General features: G+C 39.7%; 1 protein-coding gene across 1 annotated transcript; it reads right to left on the bottom strand.

Moving 5' to 3' along the window:
• Nucleotides 1–1,011: 1,011 nt before the first annotated feature.
• On the bottom strand, nt 1,012–18,866 carry clcnk (chloride channel K). The gene is given in 20 exon segments (XM_063464643.1): nt 1,012–1,050; nt 1,289–1,375; nt 2,918–2,998; nt 3,706–3,776; nt 4,176–4,306; nt 6,700–6,916; nt 7,204–7,314; nt 7,464–7,533; nt 8,115–8,267; nt 10,085–10,169; nt 10,400–10,501; nt 10,799–10,883; nt 12,817–12,942; nt 13,473–13,548; nt 14,984–15,061; nt 15,183–15,322; nt 16,535–16,663; nt 16,785–16,916; nt 18,729–18,839; nt 18,842–18,866. Coding segments are annotated over 20 exon segments (2,049 nt in total).
• Nucleotides 18,867–20,197: the final 1,331 nt, after the last annotated feature.

Below are 20,197 nucleotides of genomic sequence, written 5' to 3' on the forward strand. Positions count from 1 at the left end.
CTGAAATGTTGGTATCGATTACCAATACCAACACCAATATCGCTACTTTGAACTTATAAATGCAGCTTATGAGTTGAAGCATCGATTTGCAAATTCTAAGCACATTTTAACAAGTTAACACAATAAAACACAGCTTTCAGCTTTTCATCAGAATCCAAAAGATTTATTTATCCCCAAGGGGCAATTATGTATTTTGAAACTTTTTTTGGAGATCTGAAATGTAAATGTGCCCATCTCGAAAGCACTTTGGATTAGCTTCTGTTGTTTAAATGTGCTGTGGGCTGTAAATAAAACAGACGTGACTGTCAAAGGTTCAGACATTTTTCATAGTGCATGTTTTGTTTAACACAATTCATTGGGCTACACACTGAACTTGGAGGATAGAAACAAAGTATCTTATCATGCTGGTATCGATCTGATATTAATACCAATAGCAGTATTGGTATTATTGATATTTGGATTGATCCGCCCAGTTCTTTACCAAAGATACACTACACTGATCCCTTAAAAATGCCATAAGCAAAAAATGAAAACAAAAACATTTGGGTGTATTTTCAAGGAAGCCTCATCTTGCAATGGGTTACTATTTAAGATGCATGGTCACATAACTTTCAGTTGCGCCCACAGGACCTAATATATACTGAACAGAGACTGACTGTTATTGCTTGTATACATTACATACATAAACTGTTTTTCTTCTTATTAGCACTGGTTAATATTCTTTGTGCTTACAATTTTACTGTGAGACAAAGTGCAAAGCAGTAAATGAGACTGTGTGCTATCTGCTTAATGGACGAGATCCTTCTAATTACAAAAATGAAAATGAAATAGGCTCTGATAAATGTTTTTCACAGGAGTTTACAGCTGATAACAGTATAGTTTGGTGTGCAAATATTGTTAGAGAAATTACATCATTATTAAACACGTTGAGCTAATCAGGCTAATCATCATGTTTATTTAAAATAAATTTTGATAGGATGTGCTGTCGTGATGATGTCGCTGTGATGTCGCTCAGATTTCTTTGGCCAAGTCCTCTAATATCCTCTTCATCTGGAGGAGAAAAGGGAGAAGGAGGAAGAGATGGAGGTAAGGAACAAATGAGACTGCTTTGAATCTATAAGTAGCTATTTTCTCCCAGCGCCCTGTATAATTTTAACAAATCCATACAAGGACGTGGTCTCGTTTGCACCAAGTAAAGCTCATTTGAGGAACATGGGAATGTGACAACAATGTGCATGTTGAAGGTAACATCTGTGCATGGGTGAAAGTACACAAAAACACTCCCTACCTCTGGCCACGTGATAAGCCCGACCAGCTTTCCTTCGTCTGCAACAAACAAGGTTTGGGATCCGAGTAGACTCAGTATACTGTGGGCCTGAGAACACGCAGAGGAAAAAAGGGTTAATGAAAGCAATTTCTCAGATGAGATCATAAATATTCATCTGACGTCCTGGAAACTGCAGGGTTTTTGTTGTTGTCGCTGTTTTGTTTTTTCCCCCCTGTTTTGTCAGACACGTTGCAAACAAGACTTTTTTTTTTTATTATATGCCCTGTGGATCAGACTGTCTTTATCTTCACACATTTAAGTAACTGAGTGTTTAGAGTGTTTTTCAGCCATCTGTTGAATCTAATTTTAATTTGCTCCCATTTGGCCAACTTACGAGAGAAATATCCTGCTCTTTATGTGCTAGGGTAATGTAATCCAACAGTATCTGTCCACTGCCATTTGTTAAGCAGTGTAGTGGGGGGGTTATTATTTCTGAGAACAGCTGCCTGCTTATTTAAAAAAAAAAAGTCTAGCAAGTCCTCCAAAATAATTGCATATTGTTGATCAGAAACACAAGGATTTGGGTTCACTGTGTGCAATTCAAACATCTACTTCACTCTAATTGGCTACAAAGCTTTTTGTGGAGTGTGCAGCGAGAGAGGGAGAGAGAGAGAGAAAGAGAGCACCAGTTAACAGGGCTTTTAACTGTTGGCACTTGGTTGCAGGTTGTTTGATTGGTTGGTTTACTGTGGGTATAAAAATATTTTGCAGGAAAAAAGATGGTGACAGCAACAAGGAGCAGGCAATGCCAGAAGGTGGAGGAAGTGTAGTCTCCTGTTGCTGTAGCAGCTGATGAGTCAGTGAAGCACACGTGCCACAGCCTCTGCTACAACTTAAGGTTTTGTGAGGAAGGGAAGAGGATGCTTTTGCAACCCAGCAAGATAAACCCTCTGCGCAAGCTGCAATTTCACCTGCCAGAGACAAACCTGAGCTCACAAAAGAGATTCATGATCTCATGAGTTTTGCTCCTTGCTTGAATAAAAGTGTTGTGCATTAAAAAAAGGTTTATTGTATTTATATTTGTGATCTAATCATCAAAAAAGTGATATTTTCTGGCATTCTGACTGCATTCTTTTTAGGAGAACAACAGCAGAGAGAACAGGTGGAGAGAGATGAAGAGTGTGGCAGATGGTTGAGGCACTCTAAGAGCTAGTGGAGAGGATCAGATAGACACAGATAAAGAGTTAACACAGTTCAATTTATCCATTCAGAAAATTTGCTCATTACTTACGAGAAGCAGGAGATGTGAGACCAGATAGGTCCATTTTCAGAGACAGACTGCATCATCAGTGTTTTAGTCATATCTAAATATTTCAAAACTAAGCTAGCTCCAGTTGCTTTTATTTTCAATTTCAGTCTGTGCATAAATGGAATAAAACAGTGAATAAAACAGCTCATTAGTTATTAGCTGTTTCCGACTGATTATGCTCTGCTCTGCTAACTGCCTCCCGGTTTGTGCTTTGGAAAGTGTGCATCATCCTCCAGTTCTCAGAAAGTGATAAACAGGATTTCTTGCAATTGTTGGGACAACTGTTGCTTTAAATCAATGACTGGTAACGCTGCCAGTTCCATTTAACAAAGGGCCCCTACCTCCTGAACAGTGTTGTGAGGTGATATCACGATGGAGGTTTGGTAAATGCAGCATCCTTCATCCAGATGTTTCTCCGGACTCTGCACACACACACACACACACACACACACACACACACACACACACACACACACACACACACACACACACAAACACACACACACACACACACACACACACGGTTTTCTATTGCTCATAAACATGAATCAGTAATTTGGAGTAAAATGCAACTGAAATATACAAAATCAAATGTTTATTTATTCAAATTATAATTGGTTAAGAAAAATATTCATGGTATAAACTCAAGTAAGTCAAGTAAATGCCTTGATTGGTTTTATATTGTACTTGCACAACAAAACTAGAAACTAGAAAATTTAAATGTAATTTTGTAATTACAATACAGTCAACATTTTGGGCAGACATTGTTTTGGAGTTTCACAGCTAAGCATGACCTGGAATCAATACCAGTAGTTTCCATTTTCTTGAAAAACTGATTTACTACTTTTAACAGTTTATCGTAATCCTTTAAAAAAAAAAAGAAAAGAAAAAAAAAGTATTTTTCTGTGAATGGAAAATCCTTTAAAGTGGATGTGAGTTGTCATGAAATGAGCTCTTCCATCAGTTCACAGTCCTGCCAGCACATCCTACTTCAATCATCTTTTTTTTTCCAGTTGTTTCACATTCAGTCAATGTCAAATGGATTGTACGGACACGCTCTGCTTTTTAAACGGCTGCTTTTAAAACTCCCTCTCTCAGTGAACTCTCTGTCTCCATTCAGCCTTTTCACCTCAGTCTTCCAGCGACGCAGGAACGTCAGCAGCTCTGATCGCAGGACAAACCCCAGCAAAATCTGCGACTCTTCAACAGAACAGAGGAGAGAAAAATCAATTTTCTTTGCCACAGTCGGTGCTGCAGTTTAAAGTGCGCGCAGCTCTCTAGTGGCTTTGAGTCATCTGTTCCAAACACAAAAATTCATCCGTGCAACTGCTGCCGAAAGGCTCAGCTGCCCAATTGACTATTTTCTCATAATTGTCACCTTCTCGTGAAGCACTTTTATGAAGCTGAACTGCTGCAGCCTTTAAGATGGCTACAATTTTTCATCATTTTATTTTACTTTCAGTTGATCTTTGTGATGTCATACCTGTGCGTGCGCTTCAGACCAGCATGTATGTAAAATTTTAAAGCAATAAAACGAAGAAGAGATAATATAGGCAGACTATTGGAGTGAATTATGATCAAATACATTTGTCCGCTCACCGTAGGAGTCTACCACAGGGATTTGCATTTCAGTGCTGGTTCTGACAGCTTGCTCAGCCTCCACTGGCCCAGCTGCTTTCTGAAGCAGCACCGATTTCACCGCAACCTGTCCGACTGGTGTGGATGGAAGCCTGCAAGAGAGATGAATCGTGTCACACCTGGAGGAAAAGCAGCAGTGCTTAAATTAAATGATCAGTTCTGAAATTACATAATAGCGGCTGCCAAGTGATAAAGAGGAACGTATAAAGGAGAACTGCAATGCTCTGTTTTTACTGATGAATTTGGATCACTTCCACCCCTCATACTCAGGATGCATGTTGTATAAGAGCTGGTTGGAAGTCAGACAGTACAGCTGCTGCTGTCAGGGCAGTGATGTAGAAGACTTTTTGTTATTCCAACAACATTTCATCTGGCAGACATAGGCTGATCCATGCGATGTCTGAACTTACCAAAGTGGTGTCATGATATCTGTTAGTCCTGTGTGATACTGTCGATTTCGGTATCGATCTGATACCAAATAAATACAGGGTCAGTATTGCTGTTACCGAGTAATTAGTTAACACGACAAAACACACTTTTCAGCCTTTATTTATTTTAAAACTGGGTTTCTGGCACTTTGGGTCAACTTCTGCTGTTTAAACGTGCTATAGGCTATAAATAAAATACATCTGAAAGTGTGACAGCATGTTTGGGATATATTTTTCATTTCCAAAACAAATAATGTATTAAACACAATTCAGTGGGCTATATAATGAACTGAGGGAATAGAAACAAAATATCCATCCGATACCAGTACTAGCGTTGGTATCGGTACTGTTGATCTTTGGATCGATCCACCTCTAATTTCTGTCATGATAAAGCATTAAGGGCTGAAATCCTGTGTGGGTGGCAAACAGCTGATGATCCAAGTATAGACACATAAATCTCTGTTAAATCTGAGTTCATTTGGATTTACATCCTAATTACAGTTCTTAGCAGATATATGATTACTGACATTCATAGCCTCTGTGCCCAGTTTGCAGATATTGTCAGTGTGGGTTGTCATGATGAGTTTCTGTTGTGTTTTTCTGTGGCTGACTTAGTTAAAAGGTTGACTTCATTGTTGTGAGTGTTTTGATTCTGATGGTCGAATGTGCTCCTGGGAATCGCCTGGTAATCAGTTGTAGGGGAGACAGGTTTGTATGATTGGTGTGACAGAGCGGTGATCAACTGCGGCACAGGAGAAGCAGGAGAGTGGGTTTCTGTAGTTGGCATTCTTTCAACAATGGAAGTAGAGTGCGTGTGAATATATGCATATGTGTGTTTGTATACAGCTGTGAAAAATTAAAGGAACACTTTCAAAATGCATCAAAAAGTCGTGCTGGATGCACTGATATGGGCTGGGTAATGTGTTTGGAATGGAAGTAAGGAAATTAAAATACAACCTACAGAGGACTGAATTCAAAGACATACCTAAAATCAAAGTGCAAAAATGTTGCAGCAGGCTGGCCCATTTTGCACAAATTTCATTGCAGAAACTAAAAATGGTACTCAGTAGTTTATATGACCCCCCACGACAATGTTGGCGTGTGCTCCTAATAAGACGATGTCTGGTGTCCCGGGGGATCTTCTCCTAGACCTGGTGCCAGTCCGGATTGCCTGTACTGTAGAGGTTTGAGCATCCCTCCATGAACTTGATTCCCCAGACCATCACTGATTTACCATCAAGCCGGTCATGCCGAATGAGGTTAATGGCAGCATAATGTTCTCCACGGCTTCTCCAGACCCTTTCACGTGTGCTCAGGGTGAACCTGCTGTCATCTGTGAAAAGCACAGGACGCCAGTGGTGGCCCTGCCAATTCTGGTATTCTATGGCAGTGATCATCCTGTTCTGTCAAAGGAGCAGACATCAGTCCTGCTAATGGTTTAAGGACCTTCTATGGTCCTGTCAGCTCTCCTAGAGTAACTGCCTGTCTCCTGGAACTCAATAACACCAAAGCAGCTGAAACTGCTGAACAACCTGACCCGATCAATATCCCAGACGTTCAACTAACTTGATGCTATACTCTGATTAAAAAGTCTTCCTTTAATTTTTTAAGCAGTGTATATATAGCCATACATAAAAGTGTTAGTTGTATGTTTATTTACACTTTGGTTGGCTTCCTTATAGTTTTATAGTTTCAGTCATGGACTGAAGTTTTGTTCAGAGTCTGAGGATCCAAACATCAACTGATATTTCACTGTGAAACACTGTTTGAAAAACAAGCTATGAACACAATAAGCAAACCTAAAATTAATTAAAACAAACTTTATATTTTATTAATATAAACTTTGTATTCAGCTTTTTTCACATTTTCACACATTTCCCCATTTCTGGCTAGAATTCAGTAATACTGTACAATTTCATGCCTTATACACTGATATGACTTTCTTACCAATATAATGTTATTACACACACTGCTCAGCTAGATGCAAAAAACCCACAATCAGCACCACAGTCACAGGTTTACTACAGATTGTCAGAAGGCCTTTTGTGTTTACTTACTGAGGACTTGCCTTCTTCAGAGAGGGAAGGTGTGGGAGCCTCTTGCTGATGGACAAGGCATCATAGAAAGATGGGCGTTGGCCAGAGCGTGACAGGGCGTTGGCCAGCAGAGTCGCCAGGAGGATGGGTACAGCATGGGTGAACTGACCAGTCAACTCTATAGCCACGAGAACTGGGGACAAAGTGTGTGTGACAGCGCCAGAGAAGGCCGCTGCACCTAAAGCAGACAAACCATATGATGCACTTTGAATTGTTGCTTTGTTAAATTTAATGCCACATTTCAGCAAATTTACTTAAAACCTTAAAAGTTGAAAAGCATGATGATGATAGAAATTAACTTATTAGCTAATACTGGATTCAAACTGTAGCTCTAGGTAAATATTAAGCAAAAATTTGAAGTAAACTGATTAATGCAGGCAAAATTGTCCCTTTCAGACATTCAGGCAAGAGTCAATACAAGTGTAAAATATTAGCACCCAACTACAGCTGGTCAGGTTTTTCTACCAGCAAGTGCGTAGCCTCCTGGGTTTACAGAAGCCCACTGCTGGCCTGGAGTCACTCCAGTGGAAGACAAATAAGCGGCTCCTTCCCCAATCAAACGGCCAATAGCTGCCCCTGGAAAAGAGAAACCAAAACGACCAATAAGAAAGGGTTTCTTACCTAGTAGCTTTGCCATGTTAGGAAAAAGACAGCTTACACTCCTGCAGAGGGGGGATGCAGTGAGACAGACTTTTTATATCTAAATTTAAAGTTGAAACACTCACCATAGACGAACACTGGCATGAAGTATCCAGCTGGCAGAGGCAGGGTGCAGGCGAGGACCAACATCCACATCTCAGACACAACAGACAAAGACACAGAGCGTCCAGAGGAGTCACATCAGACTGTGTTTGCACTGCTCTCATTTATGCACAAATGATTCCATTATGTGCATTTGCGTTTCACATTTAAATGCAGAAATGAGAGAACTGCTCATTGGTTCCTGCTAAAGTGACTATCAGAAACTGTTCTCAGTGCAGACATTTTCTTTTAAACTCATTTTCTTTTTTGTGCGTTTCCAAGGTGTTCTGTCTGCTTCAAACACAAATGAGAAGACATGTGTGGACACATAATGGGACTGATTAAAACCAGTAACTGGGCTATTACTTTAATAGCTGTTAAAGGTCAAAAAACCCATTCTTTCCACCCGCAGCGTTGCTATGACTGAGCATCAAGCATCACAAGACATTTCATCCTCAAAGGTTAAAGAGCCTTTAGTTTGCCTATTCTATTGTGAAAATGTCAATTACTGTATTCCAATTATGGGTCGCTGTGACCCAGCAGAGAGGAACAAGAGTCGCAGCTGAGTTTGGTGCCTTCTTAGGATTCCTAGACAGATAAAAAGATGATTTCATTGACCTTTGCATTGGCTGTACCTTCATGAGCAGAAAGAAAACCAAAGAGAAGTAGACAGAAGTCCCTGATGAGCTCCACTCCAACAAAGGCTCCAGCTGCTCGGAGGTGTTGTGGGATTGTGAGGTCCACTGCCTGCTATCCAGGAAAGAAGTGAGGAGCTCCTTCATGGTGTACTGATTAAAAGATTAGTGATGTTAGTATTACTACCTCACACGTGCCATTATGAAACAAAAACAGACTGATGCTAACATTGGTCCTCATTTACAAAGAGTGCGTTTGCACTGGACCTGGGCGGATCGATCCGGATATCAACAGTAATGCCGGTGTTGGTATCAGATCGATACTTTGTTTCTATCCTTTAAGTTCAACATGTAGGAATTGTGTTAAATTATTTTCTAAGAAATAAAAAACATAACTCAATCAGGCATTATGAAAAATATCTGAACTTTTTCGTGTTGACTGTCACATCGATTTTACTTATAAACTATAGCACATTTAAACAGCAAAAGCTGACCCAAAGCACTTTATAACAAGGCACATTTGCATTCCAGGTCTCAAAACCCCAGTTTCAAAATACACGAAAAGCTGAAGTATGAGTTTTGTTGTCTTCTCCAATTACAGCCACAGATTTAGTGGCTGTTAAAATCAAAAAATGCAAATTCATGATGATTCATCTCATAACTCATTACATGCTGCTCTTCCCTACATAAGCTGCCTTTAAGTTAAAAGTATCGATATCAGTGTTGGTATCGGGAATACTGGCCCTGTATTTGGTATTGGATAGATACCAAAATTTGCAGTATCACACACCACTAGTTTGTACAAATCTGCATGTAAACTGTGTGTACCAATATTTTTTAACATTAATTTTTTGGCCTTTATTAGATAGCACAGTGGAGAGCAGGCAGCAAAGGTGGCAGAGAGTGGGGAAAAACAAAGGGCCTCATGTCCGAGCTGAACCCGGGCTGCTGCATTTAGCGTCGTGGCGTATGGTCGCCTGCTCACCCAATGGCCTAAACTGGTAGTTTTTCATGGAATAATTAAGCAGTGGTTCATCAATGTTTTCTGAATTTGTTTGTACCCTATAAAAAAATGTAAAACTTCTTCAGATGCATACAAACAAATGATGAAGGCCTTCTTATAATTTATTTTAAATGTATTTATTAATTTATTACATTTATTTTTTACTCGATTGGAAACACTTTGGAAAGATTTTCCTGCATTTTCCTGTTGGACACTTCACGTGGAGGTAAACATGTTTCCTGTTGCAGAGACATGGATGAGCTGTAGCTGATGGTATGCAGATTGCACAAACCTGTTGGTTTAGACTGATTCAAAACAGGCCAGTGTGCACGTGCACATGACCGTCATTTTCAGATGCACTACCTCTGCTAAGAGCATTTCTATGCTGATATTCATTCTGATGTGATGGTGATATTCAACAACGGCATCAATTAGCGTCTTTGCTAGCTTAATGGGATTATTATGATTTAAAAAAAAAAAAAACAGCAATCAGAGTCAATCAGAGCTTTGTAAATGGAATTAGGAAACAAGAAAAGTTTCTTCTTTATGTTAGAACTGGGAAATTATTCAAGAAGCTTTGTGCCAAAAATCTCAGTTATGAGTTACTGAGATAGAATTAGATATTGTGAGCTGACACCCTGACAGAAATAAAAGTGAAATAAGCCTCTGTGGTGAGTGTAATGATGTCTAAGGAAGAGCAAAGTAATGACAAACACAAGCAAAGTGTTTGAGCTTGTAATGAAGTTAAACAATCTGATCAGGCTCAGATCAAGTGTTGGAGTGAGCGGTGAAATTGTTGCAGACTATAATTGTGGATTAATAGTTACAATTTATAGGAGGATGAGAGCAAGGCAGCATACACGGGAGTGACTCAGAATAAAGTGCATTATAATGAAGGAACATTCAGACGAAAGCAACAGCGTGACTCACTGCAGTGTTTATGTCTTTAAATGCTGCTGATGCCCACCTTAGAAGCCATGTAATGACCAGCAAAATGGGGAAACGTCAGTGATGCCAGGAAGAAGACAACCATGCCTGAGTACAGACCCTTCCTGCAAAATAAAGGCATTTGGTTCTTTCCATTAGCTTTTTAGGTTTTAATCAGTAAAATTATCTGTCCGACTTCTAAATAAACTGACATTTTTTCCTATCTACTCTAGTCCATGCTTTCAGTGGTTTAAAGTGTGTTACTCAACAAATATTTGCTTCTATCTGGAAAAAAAGGCAAATAAGTTGTCAACCAGATTTTACAGCTCAATTCCAGGTTGCAAAGAGCTCTCACTCTGTCGTCAGCATCTTGGAGAAAACTGGGTTTGTTTTAGTGAAACGCAGGATCCACCGGTGGCAGAAGAGGTAGCAGCAGCTCACAGCCCCACACAGCAGCCTGTTTTCAGACAGTGACACAAACCACAGTGAGAGATGAGAGGCTAATTTTAATCCAGGCAGCAACAGACTATCGGAAGTCATTAGACTTGGAGAAGTCATGGGAAGGAGAAGGAAGAGGAGGAAATGGTTGAGATGAGACTAAAAAAATTGGAATGCTAATTGGTACAGCAGGAAAAACAGCTGGTTTTCATTGTGACTGATATGAATATGAATGCCAGAAGTCAGGGATTATCTGTCAGACAGAGAATAAAAGAGGACCTGTTTGATTATGCAGGTACTGTCAAAGTAAACCTACCCCAGGAAAGCAAACAGCAGAATTTCCAGCGGGTAGAAAGGTAAAGCATCGGGGAAATTAGTTCTGAACAAGGCCTGGAGAGTCTCTGTGGACATAAAACAAATTGCATCACTTCAATCTCCCCCACAGCCTTTCAGGATTTAATAATCCCTCACATTACTGAACTCAAAATTTATTGGATTTTACAGTATGCCAGCTTAAATGCTTCCACTAACTTTGCCAAAGTTGTTTGACATGGCGAGTTATTATATAGCTGTCAACATCACTGACAACAGAAAGAAATAAAATCAGAATTAAAAAAAGAAAATATTTCATTTAATTAAGGATTTACTTCAACATGAGACATCTTCATGATAAACACCATGAGAGAGATGGAGAGTCTGTTTATGTCAGACAGTCTGAAACATGAGTTTCTGAGAGATCCATGACATCAACATGATCAATAGGCCTCTGAAAAAGCTGCAGTGACATACATCTTCTGCCCACTGGTGGATTATTGGTGCACTGCAGGCAGTAAAGGAGCTAATGTCATTTAGACAAAAGCAACAGGCCACACAGTCTCTTCTTTGAATTCAGGTGTTTTCAGCCCAGTTACCACAGGTTTAGAAAAATCAAGCACCTATCCACGCAGTCTGCTCAATGCTGATCAATGTAAAAGGAAAACACGCTAAAAAAAGCAGAAAGTAAAGCTAGACAATGCAAATAACCAGGAGCCACAAGGAATGATTTTACAGGAAACTCTGGGAGTGGATAGACTTTGTGGTCGACCTGGCAAAGGTCAAGGGGTGACTGAGACAATAACTATAAAAGGACATGAGCCTATAGGGAAACAGGTGGGAAAAGCAGTGGGGACAAATCAGGGATGACAAGGGAAGTAGAAGCTTCCGCAAGGCACCGGGGACAAACATCTATCAAAATAAAACAGGAAGTGGCAAGACGAGCAACACCAAACACAGAGATTGAGACGGGCAGGATGAACTGAAACAATAACTTAAATATAAACAAAAGCAGGAAAACCGAGGGAAAACATAAAGCAACTGTAAACTGTAAGTATTAAAATAACCAAAACTAAGAGGACCTTAACTTAGGACCTCTTAAGGTCCTAAGTTAAGGTCCAGCAACCCATGGTCCTGGGTTGCTGTCCCAGCAACCCAGGACCATGACATGATCAGCTGTCAATGGTACTACTGCACAGTGGAAACCAGGGTCACTGAGTACTAAAGACACACAGTGTAAAAAAAAAAAAGTCTCCAACGCTCTGCTGACTCAGTAACTACAGACTTCCAGATCTTCTCTGACATTAACATCAGCATAAAAACTGTGCGGTTGGAGCTTCATGGCCTGTGTAGGTGTAGCGTGTAGGTGGCCCAATATAATCTAGGACACTTATGTTTAAAATGTCATTATTTTCCTACGTAGTTGTTGGTGTTAAGTGGTCCAGCTTTTAAAAAGGAAATAGCACAGTGTCCTTGTAAGTCTGACTTCAGTAAAATCTCAGCTCTTCAGTCATTATCATCTTATTATCTTGGACTTGTTGCTGTGAGGAGCTGTTACTGTGGCCTGATTGTTGAGCTGTTAGCTGCTGGAAAGCAAGTTTATTACCCTAACCCTTCCCTGCAGGAATTTGGTGTTTGAATCCAGTTTGAATCAACACGCTGTCTGGCTGTCTGGTGGAAGGCTGTGGATAATTAATAGATCCGGACCCTCTGCACCACTTACTCAACGTACTGCTGAACATTTTTCTCTGACATCTGTTTCAGCTCCACTGCCCCAAGCACTGATACAGAAAAACAAGGCGTGCATTCATATTAAGCTTCTCATTTTAGAATATTTAGATTTTGATTGAGTGAACCATGTTCTTCTTTCTTTTTTTGGCCACTGCAACACAATAATTTCCCATATTTGGGGGGAATTTCTTCTTCTTTTAGGCTTTATTTGACTTTTTTTCTGTGACTCTAAAGTAAACCCTCTACTTGTAGACTATTAAAGGAGCGAGTGGTGTTTAGTGCATCCATCACCTCCATCTCCACCCCACACTGCTAAAAGTCGGAAGGTCAGCGCCCCACAGGCTGCTGAGAAGAAGCATGGGCAGTAATGCCTCAGGGCGAAGTGAGAGCTCATCACCTCCACAGAGAACAACACACCTGCAGGGGAAAAGGAGCAAAGAGACAAAGGAATAAGAGTAAGGTGCAGATGACATTTTGCAAGTGACGGCAGTAGCCCTTTCTACTGTAAACAGTACAATCTTTGGAAGGCTGTAATAAATAGTGTTGTCTGCATCTGTGCCAACAGAAATAGGGGTATATTTCAGGTGTTAATAGACCCCCTGCTGTTTTATGTAAATTGTGACATTTTGAGCTTATCCTTCAAGCACAAACCTTTGGCAATGAACCTCCAGCAAGGATGCAAAAGAGAAATGGAGGTAAGAAGATCAAAATATTAGGCGGAGAGGTGATCAAAGGAGGAAGAGGTGAGGGAGGAACATATACAAACACGATGGGGGACCAAAAAGGGCTCAGGGAGGATAAAAGGGAACAGCAACTTTGTGAGGCTTGCAAAAGGGAAATCAAAGGCAGAAAAGAGCATTACCTGAGTAACTGTGCGAAAAACAGATTTGCTGTGAGCAGATACATAAAAAGTTATTGATTTGTAAAGCTCAACCTGGCTTTCTCACCGCCAATGGGAGCTCCGAAGCAGCTGGCTACCCCGACCCCGGCAGATACAACCAACATTTGTCCAGCTGCTTTTTCCTACAAGAAACACATGCTGTAGTGTGCTGTCTCTTTTTTCAGACTTTTATGCTTTAAAGAACGTAGCAGGATTTCATTTATTGTTTTCCAGAGAAGCATTTCACACCCCGTTTGAGGTCCCTTGCTATGATTCAAATAACATGGCCTCCAAACAGTGGAAGAATCAAACGCAAAGCCCTTGTTCTCTTATTGTGTTTCCTGTAAAGATTACTGTCTTTACTGGAATTATTTCAGTCCTTCGATGTGATTCATTTTTTCTGATGTGTCAAAAGCTGCAGTTCCTCAAACAGCCACTCGTGGCTGGCTCCAAAAATGAGTCGTCCTCCATAGACAATCATGTTAAAACGCCCAAATTTAAAGTATAAACAAAAATGTTTGCAGCCTGAAACAAGAAGCAATTTTAGTTTTTATCGCTAATTTTCTCATTTAGGACAACTGCATGAGGGTTGAAGTTTGCATGATTTGCTTATGGCAGCTTTGGCTGAGAGGTGGAAGATGACACTGGCCACTTACAGCTAGCGCCTTTTGGCAAGGCTTCACCTCAGCACTGATCTGGACCTCTCAAAAACGCGTCCTTTTGAGCATTTTTAATGGAATTATCTGACAAATAATGGGCTGCTGTGCGATTAATATTTCTAGACTGTCCAGGAACACTGTAGACAAGTTCTAGTATTTTATTTATGCATCACTTACTTTTATTTCCCTTAGCACCTATTTCAGCACTTTCATTATCAGGTATCTGTTACAGCAGTTAGGCTTTGATCGCACTGCGCATGCGCGTTTTACCCATATTCTATCGTGATATTTCATTTTCCTATCGTTGCCCAAAATTCCACCGGTATTACCGTGAACGGTATGATATAGCCCAGCCCTAATAGATTCTGAGTCAGAATTATTTGTCCAAACAGATTAGGGGTCCTATTTACAGCAAAATGATGACATCCAGTGTTCACACTCCTTCTAAATCTCTGTCATTTTAGCCACTAAATGGATTTATATAGCACCTTTCCACTCATGCTGAGCATTCAACTTTCTGGCTCACTCAACTGTGTCATTCACCCGATCAAACATTTACTTATGCCTAAGCACACGTACTGCTTTGGAGACAAGTAAAAGTTCTGTATTTTGCGCAAAGACACTTGGATTGGTGGACTGGAGGGGTCAGGGATTAATCCAATGACCTTGTGATTGGTAGACTACCTGCTCTAACACCTGAGCTTCAGCTGTGCCACTAAATCATCTCTGGCTTTGTTTGCCTGGTGTTTGGTACTTGATGTGTAATATATAGGGTTTATCAAAGCTTTTCTCTTTTTTTTAACTGAAAGGTTTCTGGGCTTAAATATCAAAAATGTTGAATTAAAATGTGCTTTATTTCTAACATACACAGACTGTTTTAATGTATAGCATCCTTTTTAGTTACTTCTCTGTGCTTTACCTTTTTATCACGTTGTATGAGAGTGCAGAGATTGCTCAGGTAACCTCCCACCATGGTGGAAAGATGCACAAATGGACCCTGATGTTTCAAGGTAAATATACAGAACCGTCACAACAAATCAGAAAACACACCATTAGCAAAATGATTGCATTACTGCTGCGCATTCTGAGTAACAAAAAGACACGCTGAGTCATCTTACCACTTTGCCCAGGAAAACAGTGCTGCCAGCAGCCAGTGTACAGATCAGGCCCAAGAACTTGGAAAACAAATTAGTGAGAGACAAATAATGCGGCATTTCAAATCCCGCCAACATGGTTCTCACCTCTGGTATCCCTGAGCCTGAGAAGAAAAAAACATTGGGATTACAAGATTGTTTTGACTGAGTTTGAGATACAAAAGCAATCACAAAGGCAAAAAAGACTATTATAGGTGAATACGCAAGAATGATTTTTGAATAATTAAATAGAGGGGAACGGCAAGGCAAGGATTTCTTTGGGACTTAAAAAGACAATCAACACAAAACAGGCAAGCTGAAGATGAACTGTGTTTCAGTATTTGATTGTAAAAGCTATATCTGCACAGACCTGCAGGCTCTGGGATACTTTATGAGGGATTTTGGTTGCATAAATCAAACCAATTTCTCCTTTTTTATGGTTCAGCTGAGATGTCTTCTTGTTTGCTTTGTTTGTAAGTAAGAGACCAGAGGGGCCAGTGGGCTACAGCACAGAGCTGCACTGCGAACGGGGGACAGATAGAACACATAGTCCCTTAGATATGCTTTATCCTTCATACTTTAAAAGATTTCTGAGACAGATAATATCATAGTTGACTTCTTCATATCTCATTTGACTGTTTTTCAATACCATTTATTTTAGATAGACAGAAAAACGTTTCCAAGAGAAAAAGTGGGTGATGAAAAATGAATGTGAACATTCATTTGTGCTCATTTATCTTTTTTCCAAGACTATAATGAAGATAAAAAGGTTTAATGTTTTTTCATGTCACAGTGTGGCCTCACAAAATCATCTTGGATAATTAGCCTTTTTAATCTTATGCCATATTGTAGCCTAACACTACGTAACTAACACGGTGATCATCACATGTAGGTGAATGAATGGCAAAAACTTGTTACTGCAGTACTCATTAGCTCACACACATCCACATTTGGTAGAGACTCAGTGTTTGCTTAGCTGTTACATCTAAAAAAAACTGGTGCTTTAATGCATGGGCTCACAATTTTTCCAAGTCTGTCTTACAACAATAATCAGGTTTGCATGTAAATATATGGAGAGTTTTTCGTGCTGTAGTAGTTCCTGTTGTTCACAATAATCACGTCTTTCTATTGACTTTTAACCCTGTAACAAGTGTTTGAGACCTCTATATCATTAGTGTTATTGTTTTTGTATGTTTTTGTTAAAGTTGAATTAAAAGTATAAATAAATAGTATAAATAATATAAATACATTCGAGTCTGAATCTAGAGGTACTATGAGGGTTTGATGATGTGAGTTGTAAAAAAAAATCAAAATTTCCTGCTTGTTGCTGAACAGACCTGTGGAGAAAGGACAGATGTTGTGGGAGAATGATGATGCAATGGCACAAATGCATGCTGGGTAAAGAGTCCAGCAGAAAAACTGCAGCAAAACATTTCCTTCCAGCATCGTATAAAGCCACTGGTGAGCTGCAAGAGACGCGAGAGAGAAGCACTGATTATTTGTGTGCTTTGCTTACTTAGCTTGTGTGTGTGTGTGTGTGTGTGTGTGTGTGTGTGTGTGTGTGTGTGTGTGTGTGTGTGTATCCACCTCGTAGCAGCTTCGCTACACTGAAGTCCATGAGGAAACTGAGGATGGCAGTCAAAATACCCAGAGCAGCGTAGCCATACCATTCAATCCCACACACTGTTCCCAGACAACACCTCAGCTTCAACAGCAGCTCTAAGGAAACAAAAAGGTTTAGCATGTCAGAGCAACAGCGTTGTGCTGAGATGTTACAGAGGTGGTAAAGTTAAAAGGTAAAGTTCACAATTACTTGGAAAGCTGTGGAGCATTAAAGTTTTACATTTTTCATCAGATTGGATTCAGTTCAGTTTCGATTCAGCAGTTTCCAGAGTAGGTTTGAATCTTTTAGGTTAGTTTGCATTGTTTGATTCCAGCCTTCTAGTTGTTGCCTTTGTATTACAGATTGTACAAAACAATCTGAAAATACAAACACTTGGATCACAGTCGTATAAGCATCCCAACGTATTGAACATAAATGATCATATTAAAAATAGGCCAAAACTAAGGATATTTTCTTCATCTTGTTTTGTAGTAAACTTTTGTTTAATTTTAGTAAACTATAAGAACCTTGCTGCAGGTAGTAGTTCTACTTTTGTTTGTCCACTTGGAGTTAATAATAATAATAATAATAATAATAATAATAATGTATACTTTATTGATCCCCGTGGGGAAATTCCTCTCTGCATTTAACCCATTCACTCAGTGGTGTATCCTGGGGTAATCAGTTGTTTTGGGTCTCACAACATCACAGACCCTCGCTCAGGCGAGCCAGCCGGGGGTTGATCAGCCCCCGACTTGCATACCAGTAGCTACCAACGGATCAGCCCTCTTAATCCACAGCCACCTTGTGGCTTTCTCTGCTGCTTCACTCACAGCCTGGATGGCATTCTTTTTGGCTGCCCCAGCCACACCCAGCCAGCCGAGGACTTTGCAGAGTGACCATCCTGCAAAGCCGGGCAGCTGCTGAGGTGTTCTAGGGTGCCTCTTCCAGAACACAGGGGGCAGACAGATTTCTCGCTCTTCCCCCACACTTGTGTATTCAACTATGGAGTTGTGCACAATCCTTATTTTTTTAGATTTGTGCAAGGCTTGGGTCAGATGACTTAACTTGAAACAACACCTATAGAACCGCATAAGCTAATATTGAAGTAAGCACCCATCAGAACAAACACTAATATGTCCAAACATGCTGTACTTAATTAGAACTACAGACACTAGTGCCAAAAAAACACTCCAGAAAAAGCTGCAGTACTGATTCAACCTCTTTACTCAAATAAAAGTGAAAAAGTACAGGCTCTGAAATGTACTCAAAGTAAAAAGTAGCTCTTTGGAGGATGTTTCTATCACATATATCTGTGTAAAGGTAACAGGAATATTTTTAGCACTAGTAATTGTACTTCTACTGCAGTAAAGAATGTTTTTACTTACTTCAGTATTAGCACGAGTGGTTCTGTAATTGTTGTTTCAAGTTAAGTGACCTGACCCAAGCCTTGCATGAATCTAAAAACAAGGATTGTGCACAGTTCTGTGGTTGGATACACAAGAAACAATGAAATCAAATGACAGTTTAGTATAACTGAAATAACAGAAGTATAAAAATATAATATGAAAGTTAAATCACCAGATGTATTGTATGAAATATAACAGCAACCGATTATACCTGGGTATGAGAACTGAATATTAATGAGATATCAAATCAGTAATTAGGATTCAGTGTTGCACCCTGTCCTTAGAGCAGAAAATACATATTAAATACATATTTAAAAGATGTGATAATATCTTATCAATAAACTCTGTTATTGAGTTCAAGCTTCTGATCAATGTATGACTTTTCAGACTGAGGTCAAACCAAACTGGAGCTCCAGCGTAAAACTACATACTTGATTAAGATTGCACATGGCTGCTCTCAGATAGATTGATTGCATCAGTATTGATCAGATTATAACGATTTTCCAACATCACTCTGACCTTTGACAACAGCACGGTGCCGTCTGCATGGTTTCCATGGATCCGAAAGGAGCGGGCTCTTATTATGGGATGTGTCCAATCGATTTTCTTGCTCCCAGTTGTTGTTCTCGCCATCTGCTTCACTCCTTCGAGGCTCATCCGGGCTCTTCATTTTGTCTTGAAGTGTTTGCATTGCAGTGTGACTAATGCAATTACAAATAAGCTGCCTGAATGAAGATAAAATACTTACATGTAAGACAAGCAGACTTACCTTCAAGCCCCACTTGAAGTAATATGATGTGTTACAGACAAACGTCTGTGTGTAGTACATACAAACTGGTAGCTGGTTGTCAACTGACCTCTGTTAATGTGTTAGTATTAAGGTGATGGGGCAGTCACGGTTGAAAGGGTAGCTAATATTAACTCTTTGGGGGAACATGGGTATGTGCCCTTCATTTGTCTGGACGTGCATGATATTCAGCTTTTAGGTAAAACAAAATATGCTTAAAATACATGTTCCACTGTGATTAGATATATTAGATATTCAGTGTCTATTTTCCAAGGTCAGAGAGGACTTAAAATTGTAAAATGAATGATGTTCTTTTTTTTTCTTCTTCAAAGAACTTAATGGTCCAACTTTTAAGAACAAAATTAAGAATATTATATTATATTATATTATATGGAAATGCATTCATTTAAGTATAAACTTGAAGGTAGGTCAGTTGAAAATCAGTTTAAATCTGAGCTTTTCTTACTGCAATAACTTTACAACTGCAATAATTGCAATTAAAAAAACTATGACCTTGCTTAGAAGAGTGATTGGCTTCAAAGGCCCTGAGAACCAGAAAAAAACATTTTGCACGAAACTGCCATTGTGAATTCTCTTAATGTCCCAAACTTTGCAGGAAATGCAGGTTTAGCTTCAACAGGTTGCTGAAGGTCAAGGTAATCATTGTTCCGTCCTGGAATACACATACACATGTGTGCACGCCCACACACACACACACACACACACACACACACACACACACACACACACACACACACACTTTAAATCAGCCCTAAGTTCATGGCTATCAGTTATACATCCAATTTATTCTTTCATCTGATTTTTTTTTAAAACTTAAGTATGCATTGTCTCTCTCTCTCTCTCTCTCACACACACACACACACACACACACACACACACACACACACTCAGTATACTACTTGTTTCCATGGGAACAGCACACTGAGGTTCCTAGAGAGCCAGACCGAGAGACTACGTTACTTTACTCTTGTCAACAATGACTGCTGCCGGCTTGAGAAGTTTTCCTCGCTGCCAAATAAGTAAATAAACCAATCAATTTATTCCTTACAGTTTCTGAATCTTGAAGCTGAAAATGAATGCACTTGCAAATATAGATAAAGCTTTATTTGAGAGTAAAGTCACAAATTAAATGACCTCAGTTTTTTTTCGAGGCTTGTGAGGCTGAGGAGTATGGGGCGCC

The sequence above is a fragment of the Pelmatolapia mariae genome, linkage group LG20, assembly GCF_036321145.2.
Source record: "Pelmatolapia mariae isolate MD_Pm_ZW linkage group LG20, Pm_UMD_F_2, whole genome shotgun sequence".
Classification (NCBI taxonomy): Eukaryota; Metazoa; Chordata; class Actinopteri; order Cichliformes; family Cichlidae; genus Pelmatolapia; species Pelmatolapia mariae.